This window comes from Humulus lupulus, chromosome 9 (genome assembly GCF_963169125.1).
Source record: "Humulus lupulus chromosome 9, drHumLupu1.1, whole genome shotgun sequence".
Taxonomy (NCBI): domain Eukaryota; kingdom Viridiplantae; phylum Streptophyta; class Magnoliopsida; order Rosales; family Cannabaceae; genus Humulus; species Humulus lupulus.
In genome coordinates, this window is record NC_084801.1 from 138,368,933 (window position 1) to 138,380,403 (window position 11,471).

At 30.4% G+C, this 11,471-nt stretch overlaps 1 protein-coding gene across 1 annotated transcript; it reads left to right on the plus strand.

The window, feature by feature from the left end:
* Positions 1 to 344: 344 nt before the first annotated feature.
* Positions 345 to 7,008, plus strand: LOC133802671 (tRNA dimethylallyltransferase 9). The gene is made up of 12 exons (XM_062241025.1): positions 345 to 616; positions 1,093 to 1,146; positions 1,285 to 1,327; positions 1,487 to 1,595; positions 2,253 to 2,451; positions 4,195 to 4,417; positions 4,779 to 4,873; positions 5,000 to 5,094; positions 5,952 to 6,027; positions 6,202 to 6,338; positions 6,424 to 6,594; positions 6,672 to 7,008. Exons 1-11 carry the CDS (start codon positions 380 to 382, stop codon positions 6,503 to 6,505), a joined length of 1,350 nt encoding a protein of 449 aa, XP_062097009.1. The 5' UTR covers positions 345 to 379; the 3' UTR covers positions 6,506 to 6,594; positions 6,672 to 7,008.
* Positions 7,009 to 11,471: the final 4,463 nt, after the last annotated feature.

The window sequence follows — 11,471 nt, forward strand, 5'->3', positions numbered from 1 at the left end:
ATAATAAGTGCACTCAAATATTACATCTAATCAACAATATATAATGATGCAATTATGTAGGCTTGTAAATTATAATATAATTACTTATATATGAAATGAATAAATTACATAAATATTAATTTGTATTGGTAATTTTTTTATTATAATAAGTACACTCAAGTATTACATTTAGTCCAATTATGTGGTAATGCTTTCTAAAATAATAGGATGCTAATTTAGTTTAGATAAAAATGATTGGTTGAAAAACTTACCACCATTGTAATGAATACTAATTTGGGTGCACAAATTACTGAGTCCAAAGTACAAAACCATATTTATAAACCTATCCAAAACCACCGAGCTTCTTCTTTTTATTATTTTATTGTAAGCAAAGCAAGAAATGATAATGGGTGCAGTCCGAACATGTTGTCTATACTCCCCTGAAATGCGTCTCCTCCGCTCTGCTCCCTCGTTCAAGCTCCCTCGCTGCCGCCGCTTCTTCACCACCACCGCCGCTCTGAAGGAGAAGGAGAAAGTCATAGTCATATCTGGCCCCACCGGCGCCGGCAAAACCAGACTCGCTTTGGAGCTCGCCAAGCGCATCAATGGCGAAATCATTAGTGCCGACTCCGTCCAGGTTCGAGGGTCGTTTTCATTCGTTGCCCAGATGTATATAATATATTAAATAAATGGTCTTTGACTAGGCCACAAGTTTGGATAACTGAAATTTCAATTGTTAGAGAACTAAACATTCTTAAATGAAGGAACATGGAAGTGATTTTAAGGTTGGCAACAAGTTAGTTTAAGTGACCAACATTTTAAAAGACTTCATTTCCATTTGTGTAGTTTAGTTACAAATTTAAAGAGTTCTTGATTATTTAGCAATTGAATTGGTTTCCAAATTATTGCTTTTAAATGGCTAAGTCTTTATATTGCTTATGCTTAAAACCAATCTGCTTCATGGTTTACATACATATATATGCAACTATTGCTATTAGCAGTGCAACCCAAGATGGGTTTGTGCTTGTTTAGGGAGATTTCATCTCATCTACCAGATAAGGCTCACATAAATGTGGCAACAAATGAGATTATGTTTTTGTTTTTTTGTCACAGGTGTATCGGGGTCTTGATGTTGGATCTGCCAAGCCTCCCTCAAGTGACAGAAAGGTCCTTTTATCTTATAGTATATATATTTTTTTAAGCTTATGCATGTAGGCATGGAGATTGATCTTATGGTTGCTGTACAATTAATGCCAGAAGCTAAAGTAGTGATTATAGAACCTAATTTTGTTCTTGTGGGTGCAGGTGGTACCACATCATCTCATTGACATTTTGCACCCATCGGAAGGTTTGTCAAATTTAGAACCTACTAGTTTAAAGTATGGGAACTTGCCATATATCTGTGGTTGATATATTCATAAATTTGTAGCATATGGAAGCTGTAATGAAATAATGAGTCTTGCTTTGACTTTTGAATTGGTTGTTTGGATTACATTCTATTCTTCAGAGTATTCTGTTGGACAATTTTTTGAGGATGCTAGGCAAGCCACGAGAACTATTCTTGATAATGGCCATGTTCCGATAGTCACTGGTGGGACTGGTTTGTACTTGAGATGGTATGTATCCTGATATCCTTTTGTTTAAAGGTCAGTCTGAAATTTTAACTTTTCTTTCCTCTTTTTCCCTTAAAAGGGAAAAAAAATGGAATAATAAACAATTAATCTGTTATTTAATGATTTATCTGTCTCCTAAACTATCTTTGGATGAAATTTTCTTGTTTATTGCCTGCCTTTAGTTGTATCTGATATGATATATTTAACTGACTGTTGGTTATCTTTAAGTATCTTTGATGCTGAATTAGTTTATTAGACATCAGTTGCTTTGTGAAACTGGAAAAGGATTATCAATTTCAATTGGAGGTTTCTCTGTGATTTTGTTACTCGTTGAATTTTGTTCTGATGAAAATTTCTTAATTACTTGAGTTAGAAACATGGAGCCATAGCTGAAACATAAAGAAAAAGAACAGGAACGTTAAATTATGTTGATGATGCCATTATTTTACTATTACAATGCTGCTGATTGAAATGATGTTCATGTCACTGCATTGATCTGTGGTTTCATTTTCTAACGAAATATGCATATACATTTTTATGTTGCTGATTGAATTTTCTTTTAACTTATAAGCCTTACACATCCATTAATCTTATTATTTTCTTTAACATACTGATATACTACTGGCTGAATTAATTTATTTATTTTTGGTTCTTGAAAAGGTTTGTATATGGAAAACCTGATGTCCCCAAAGCCTCTCAGGAGGTTGCTGCTGAAGTGTACTCAGAGCTAGCTGATTTACAGAAAACTGAAGATTGGGATGCGGCAGTTCAGTTGGTTGTAAATGCAGGTGACCCTAAGGCCCAATTTTTGGCTCACAATGATTGGTATCGACTTCGACGCAGCCTTGAGATCATTAGGGTAGGTTAGGTTTGTTGTTTTTTGTTTATCTGGAAATATTGCAATATCTCTTTGTTTCTATTGTGCCTTTTTAATGTCTCTCGCTATCTATTTCTTAATGCCTACAAGGTTTGAGCCAATGTTTAAAAAGGCGTTTTTGAGGCAGAAAAAAAACGCACCAAGGCGTACACCTTGCTAGGCAGAAGTAGGCAGAAGTGAGGTGTACGCCTTACTATGGTGAGGCGTTGTGTTGGGGCGGCTGAGGAAAAGAGAGGCGCCTCTGGCTTGTATTTTCGTAATGAACTTTTTTATGTCCAAAAAGGCCCAAAATCAAATTTAAAACATAACTTATCTGAAATAGGCCCAATAAAACTTAAAACAAAGAAAAATTTATATAAATACTAGAAAAATAAATATAGTTCCTATGTTTATGGAAAAAAATAATTATACAAAATATGGTAATTCCATAGAATATAAAAAATAAATTACCATAATCATAATACACAAAACTCTCTATCATTTCTCTCCCTCATATATTCCTCTTTCTTTTCTCATTTCTTCATCTCTCCTCCCTCATTTGGGTTTCTCATCTCAGCCCTCCGCCAACGATACTACCTCCGCCCCTCAGGTTACTTCTTCTTCTTCTAAATGGGAATAAAAAATATGGTGACAAAGGTCTCAGATTTTTTTCTTCAAAGAATTATGTAAAAAAATATTTTATAAAATATGAATGATAAAAAATAATACAAATAGATTAAAATTATAAAAATAATCTCAAAAGATATCAAAACTAAATACTAAAAATGTATAAAAGATAAAAAGGTATACAAATATATGGGAAAAAAACTCCCATAAAAATGTAAACAAAAAAAAAATATGCCATAAAAAACTTAAAGAAAAAAAACTGCCATATTTTTCAAAATTTAAGAAAAAAATCCCATATTTGGTGTAATTTTCTTTAAAACAAATTAAATCAGGTTAAATAGGCCCAATAAAACTTAAAACCAATAAAGTTAAAAACCCTACTCACTCACTCAGCCCTTCTCCTCTCCTTTTTCTGGTTCTTCTTCTCTGCCAGCTGTGCTTTTGAACCAGAGAAAGGAAAAAAAAAAAAACCTAAAACCTGCCTTTACTACTAAAGTTTGTTCAAGGATAGTAGAATCTAGGATTCTAGTTCTAGAAACAAAAGTTAACTTTATTTTAGAAATTTAGACAATTTATGGAGATATTTATGTTGAGTTTTATGATACATTTTATGGTATGTTTGAGTTTTATAAGATATATTCATCTTATTTATATTGTTGTTCTAAAAATATTTTTTTAATTAAATATTTGAGGCTTACGCCTCATTGCGCCTTGAGGCGTATGCTTTGAGGCGTACGCCTCACCTCACACAAACAAAACGCTTTGTGGCTTAAAGTGCTATTTTAAACATTGGTTCGAGAATCGAGTCCCTTCTGGGTACCTACATAACAATTGCTATAGTCTTGGTTCCCAGATATTGTAGGGTTAGGCAGGGGAGCCTCGTTTAATAAAATAAATAAATAAAAACTTAGTATGCAAACATAGACAAATATGGTTAATATAGTTTGTGTTGACAGTACACCAAACATACCATTGGAAATCTACTCTTACCCTTTCTTAGCACGTTAAATATCCCACTTTAATAAGATAAAAGTCTCTACTTTTGTTTGTGTGTGAATTTCATAATATGCACATAAATTGAAGCTGTTTACACTGTGTTCATATTCTCTGGAATGACAGTCTAGTGGATCTCCTCCATCTGCATTTCAAGTACCCTATGATTCTTTCCGAAAACAAAGGACTCCTGTAATTGACGGTGCTCATGACGCTGACTCTTCTACTGACATTGTGGAGGATATTAAATCTAAGGAATTGGACTATGACTTCCGTTGTTATTTCCTCACTAGCCAAAGACTTGATCTCTACAAATCAATTGATTACCGCTGCGAGGATATGCTGATGGGTAATTGTGTCACCTAAGCTGAATATTAATGATAATATGAGATTGTGCAATTGATTATTTATCTTTATCTATTATGAAATAATGCTAGGGCAATTAAAAGTGGGTAGAATGTTCATCATTGGAACTCAACTATGGTTATGATAAAAGGAATAGAAATAGCTTCCACTTTGTGCTTTGATTTTTGTTGCGCTTTCTATTCCTCTGTTTTGGTCCTCTTATGGAAATTCTACAATCTTTGGGAGATAGAAAACTCTAGTTAAATTCTTATAAATCGTCAAGGATAGAATGCCACATGGGAGAAAACCATGGATTGATATTTGTTAAAAATTAATATTTTCGTTTTGGTCTCTTTTGATTGTAGGAGATGAAGGACTTTTGTCCGAGGCCAGATGGCTGCTTGATATAGGCCTTCTTCCAAATTCAAATTCAGCTACCCGAGCAATTGGATACAGACAAGTATAAATCATTACCTTGTCCAATTTTTTCATAATTTAGTGGAAGAACTTTTACTTTTTTGGTTGTAATAGGGAAGTGTTTTCAGAACTAAGATTCATTTTGTTTCATGTGAATTACAAATTTCAGGCTATGGAGTATTTATTGATGTGTAGGGAGCAAGGTGGTGGGAGTTCTCCTAGAGAGTTTTGTTCTTTTTTATCAGACTTCCAGAAAGCATCTAGGTAATGCATCTCTTTTTAGATTGTCTATATGATTCTTATGGCAAACTTTCTTTCACGGGCATGGACATTATTTATTTATTTTTATATGAAAGGGCATGGCATTTCAATTGTTGGTAAGGAGACATATCTTGTAGAATGTATAAGCTGAAATTAAATGAATACAGAGTCTTGAGGATGAATAAATCTGTTAGAATCATCTAGTATGAAATGAGATTAATAAACATGTGTAGTCTTCCCTGTGATGATGCTTGTTAGCTTATAACTTGTGATAGTATTGCTAGTCATTGTTAGCTTAGTTTGTAGCAAGTCTTGGTTTCTAAGGCATTTCAATCCATTTTCTGATGGCACCAATCGCCATACAAGGATAAGTTTCACTATTATTATTCCTTTAGTTTCCTTGCCAAAGAAACATAAGGGGCTGATGCTTTATCCGTTGGCTTGAAAAGTAGTTATATCATCTAGTTCCATAGCTCTTCATTGTGCATATTAAACATATATGATTTGCTGTGGATAGTTTCAATTGTAAATCTAACAGAAAGATTGGCTCCAAAACTTTAGGCTCTAGAGATCTCATATAATGATCTCTTTAATTATAAAAGTTTTCAGTTGGTAGGAAAGAGGCTAAAAAATGTCAAAATTGGCAAACACTAATGAATAATCAAATGAACATTGCATTATGTTTTCAGTGTTTGCATATATGATGAGATAAAGTTCTGTTATGATCTCCCATGCTCTCAGGAAAAACTATGGAGTGATAGTTCCAGTTCTATCAATCTATCTATTTCAGATTATATCATATACTGGATATTTGTTTTTCTTGTACTTCCCTCTCTATTATAACTTCACATTTCTTGCAGAAATTTTGCAAAACGTCAATTGACATGGTTCCGTAATGAGAAAATATACCACTGGCTTGATGCATCTAGACCCTTGGTATGTCATTGGATTTATAATTTTTCAATTCCTGCAAGCTGGCTGGATTAATTTTGTGCCTTTTCTGTAAACTGAACCTTGAGCTTTTGTCAGAGTTTTTTCACCGAGTCGCTGCCTAAGCCGGCGACATTAGTCATTAGGACTCTCATGTTGTTTTTCGTGTCATTTTTACAGGACAAGGTTCTTAACTTCATTCACGATGCATACAACGACAAAAGTGGAGACATTGTAGTACCCGACAGGCTTAAAATGAAGAAAGAAACAGGTCACCGAGAAGCCTCTGAATTAAAGGCCTATCGAACTAGGAACAGGTACAAATCTCTGGATAGTTATAAGGAAATTATTTTTCTTTAAGATAATGCTATACACAGGTAAAAATGTCATTTATATGTGCAGGCAATATGTCAGACGCGAAGATTGTTCTGAGATTTTAGAGTGGATAAGAGAAACACAAAGTGAAACAACGGCCAAAGTATAATCATTTTTACTTTGATGTGATATAGTATTGGATTAAAAACTCATATACTGGAACAGAGTCCAGATTAATTCTCTGAGCTTCATTGACAGGTTAGTGTTGCTTGTGGCAATGACTTCATTTAGATCTATATGCATATATTACAATCCTGACTAATTCATGTCTGCAGCAACTGATGGCTGCTGGCCGCCCATCATTTTTTGAGTTCCCGCTGCGTTGATTGTAGTTGGCATGGGGAATTTTAACGAGTTCATGATCGTATTCTGTAACTAGGTAAAAAACCTTCTGCTAGTCATGGAAGGTTATGTTTAGAAAGTAGGATTGGATTGAATATATGGTTTGATAGTTTCTATTATGCAATTTTGTTGAGAAATTAGAAAGGATATGTAAAAAGTTAATTCAAGAACCTAACTATCCACCTAGCGTGAGATAACTTAATTCCATCGAATAATTTGATCTTGATTTTCACATTTATCAATGGTAAGAAACAAAGTTGCAGTTTTGTATTCAGCTTGTTTTTATTTTTATTTTTTTATGTTATCTTTTATATCACTTAATTTAATCTGGTTCAATCCAATCCTAGTATTTAAATGTGACCTAAATGAATAATGTTAGAGTTTACAAATTCATTTGTCAGGCTCGAATTCGGATGGTGTTTGCAGAAGTGTAATGGACTGTGCCATCGAAATTTTTATATGAATTCTTTGGTTTTAATTTAATTTGCTTATGGTGTAGAAATCAGATGTTGAAATCTTAAACAGAACAATTTTTCTTTTCTTTTTAAGCGCTGAATCATTCTACCGAAATCTTGTTGGTGTAAAAACTGAGATATCTGTGTTGTTGTGTTTCTTGTTGCAGTAGGAACAAGTAAAAGATAAAAAGGGAACTCATGTTTTGTAGTTAAAGCTATGAATGAATTGATTCCCATACCAGAATTTAGTGGTTGGTATTTAATTGATACTTACAAGAGAAAGAAACTCTTTCTCTGTCATTTTAGGTACACTTAATAAAGTGAGCAATGTTATGACATATATATAAAGGGAAAAAAAAGTTGGAAAAATGACCTTTTTTCTTTGCAACTCTACCCCCTTAATTATTCAAGAAAAAAAAAGAAAGAAGAAGATTCTTGCTTATATATAAATATAAATATAAATTTTAGTTATTGTAATTAACGCATGCATCATGCATGTATTTTAGTTATAAAAAAAACTATATAAGTAATATATTACACAATAAAATGAGGTTATACATTATTATAGAATTAGTGGGGAGGGGTAAACCTTAAAATTGTTTTTTTTTTTATTTCTGTTTGGTTTTTGGATTTCAAAAAGGAATTTAAAATATTTTTATTTTTTTTAAGTTTTGAATTTGTGGAATGTTTATGATAAATCAAAGTGGTCCCAACTTAATAAAGTCTTTATTATAATTTCTCTAAAGTTTCACTCTATCCTAATTTTTTTTTATATCTTTATTTATTATATAAATGTGAGTTTGCCAGAAATTATTAGTTTCTGTTAGATTTAACATTTTTTTATTGTTATCTAACACTGTTAATTTTAAAGTTATCTAAATAAAGTAAATTAATTAAAAATAAATAAAACAATAATGAAGTCATCTAGTAAGATAAATAAATTAGAAATAAAAAAGTAATAAATGAGTCATAATAATTTCTCATCACATATTTTAAAATTTCATATTAAAGTATTTAAATTACTCTATCAATTACCTAAATATTTATATGTTTAAATTTATTCTTTTCTTTCTTTTATTAATTATTTTTTTCATTTAATGTATTTTGTTTATCCAAACATATATGTAAAATGACATAATACATAAATATATATTTATTATTTTGTCATTTATTTTTTTCAATGAGAAATTACTTATTTTAATTGTTCAATCTACTAATTAAATAATATATATTTATATACAATTTTTAGTTGGCTTTAAATATCTTTAAATTAATTAATTAAAATTTGATCAAATAAACTTTTTAGGTAGTTTTAATTTAGAGTTTTGAATATTTTATTATAATGAATATTTTTTTTAAAAGAAAATAAAAACAATATTTATTTTAAAACTAGAATCACCATATATTATATATAAATCAAAACATAAAAATATTAAAATTTAAATTATTATGAACACCAAATTTCAAACTAATAAACAACATCAAATAATTTACTATAAAAGTAGAATGCAAGATATATTTATATGTAAAATTATCATATTATTTTTTAAAAACTATAAATAATATTTTGGCTTAATTTTTTATAATATGTTTATCTCATTATTTTATAATATATGACATTGTTTATTTATTTAAAAATTAAAAATACAATAAAAATAAATTAATACATATTTTAAATAAAACTAAACAAAAGTGCATTGCACGTTACTTGCAACTAGTATATTTATATATGAAATTAAAAGTGTGTATATTATAGATTCTAGGTTTAAGAGTTTTTTTTTGGTTTTTAAAAAACTAAAAATTGTCTTACTTTTGTATTTTTTTGAAACTAGATAATGTTTTAGTTTATTTTTAAAAAAAAATATGTTTATGTTATTATTTTATAATACATGATATTATTTATTTATTTAAAATTTATATGATGATAAAAAACATAATAAAAATAAATTAATTTATTTTCTGAATAAAACTAAGTAAACTTGCATTGTAGTTGCTTTTACATGTATTATAAATGCGTGTTTAACGGAAATTGTTGTTTTGCATTAGATTTAACACTTTTTTTTATATTTATTTTCTAACATTGTTAATTTTAAATTAATCTAAATAAGGTAAATAAATAAATAAAAAGTAATGAATTTATCTAAATAAAGTAAATAAATTGAAAAAATAAACACAAAGCAATAAATAAGCCACAATAATTTATTATCACATATTTTAAAATTTCATTTTATATGTTGACGCCGTTTTTCGTCAACAGTGAAATAAGAGCACGAAAACTATAATAAGTTATGGCCAATAAAAATATGATAAGACAAATGATATTTTTTACGTGGTTTAGCAGTTAACTCTGCCTAGTCACGAGTCCTTGTTATTAAACTTAAGATTATCTCTGAAAATTCTTCAAGGATGAATTCCTTAGAGTTTTCCCTTAAGATCACAAAAGTTCCGTCCTTTACAATGATACATGACCTCTCTATTTATAGAGGAGGTTTCAGAATACTATCCCACATATTTCGGGAAGTTATTCTTTATATGAAAATAAATTTAATGGCATTCAAAGCCTGTAATCCTATATACAAGGAAACATCCCCTGAAGATCAGGGGGCGTATAACTGAACAATTAATATCCATTGATTATAGGGGATTTATAGCAATCAATGTAGACCGCGTCTCTCATTGATGATTCACAAAGATATTCAAAATTGTTATCTTATATCGCCAAGGCCCTATTCACCCAGGTCTCTTGTTGATTTTCGAGCTATAGCATCTTCCCGAGACCACATGACTTCGAGCTCATACGGGTGTCAGGCTCGGAGCCCTAATCCGAGGCCATCCCGAGAATAGACGTACTTCGGGGTCTGTCTTTTGAGCTTGTGAGGATCTCGAGGCTACCATCTTTGAAGTCGTCTCTGCTTCGCAGGCTCGATGCCTAGACTTCGGACGTGTTCTAGATATTACGAGTCCATTCATTACGAATCCAGCTTTCAAGGTCACAATTCTCATGGCTCGAAATCTGGGTGTAACATTATAATATTCAAATTACTCTATCAATTATATTTTCAAAACTATAACAGAGAATATTTATGTGCTTAAATTTATTCTTTTCTTTATTTTATTAATTATTTATTTTGTCATTAACATATTTTGTTTATCCAAACATATATGTAATAGTGAAATAAGACACAAATATACATATTTTCTTATTTTACCATTTATTTTTTTAATGAGAAATTACTTATTTTAATTGCTTTAGCCATTAATTAAATAATATATATTTATATACAACTTATTGTTGGCTTCAATTTTTTTTTAAAATTAAATATTTAAAATTTGATAAAATAATTTTTTTTAAATTCATAGTTTTAATTTATAATTTTTTTAATATTTTATTATATTGATATGACATTGTTTATTTATTTGAAATTTGTTGACTGATTTAGTCAACTGACGCAGAGTCAAAATAATTAATTTGAGAACTTTCAGTAGAACAATTAATGAATAATAAAAGAGCCAAAAACCTAATAATAATGAGCAATAAATAATAAAGAACACTGGGATTTATAGAGGTTCGACCCCCAAGAATTGGTAATGACCTACTTCCTCTTAGATTTGTATTAATCTTGAAGGTTTACATAAGATCACAAGAGATTACAAGTGGATTTCTATGTGTAAAAGACAATACAATAAGGTAGAATCCTTGTTAGGTATAAAAATTGGTTGTCCGGTATGTTTATAAACACTGGTCGGTAGGCAATTTCGTGAACCCCTTTTACTGTGGTGAAGGGTTTGCATTTATAATGCTTTGTTGGTCCAGGGGTTGCACACGAGTGTAACTGATGGTGGAAATATCCCATTATTCTCGCAGGTAATGTAATGCTCTAATTTCTCATAAAATTATCGAGAACACAACGTTGGATCATAAACATAAATATTGCTCTTTTATTTAAGAAAATCAGATTAAGCAAAGGGATCCCATGTCTTTACAAAAATAAAATAATAGTCTTTAACAAAATAAAATGAGCTACATTAGAAATAAAGAAAAAACTTAAAAGAACATGCTTTTGTAAATAAATCATAGGCTCGTTGATTATTCCTCGACTATATGGTCCCCACGAATACATCACTAAGCTCTTAGGTCCCACTCGCCACCGGCCTTCCTATCCTCAATTGTCTGCACAATAACATCATAAGGAGTAAGCTTCTAAGCCCAGTAAGGAAAATACAAACAAGCAAACATATATTCATATATAGTTATAACAAACATACCATAAGTTCATA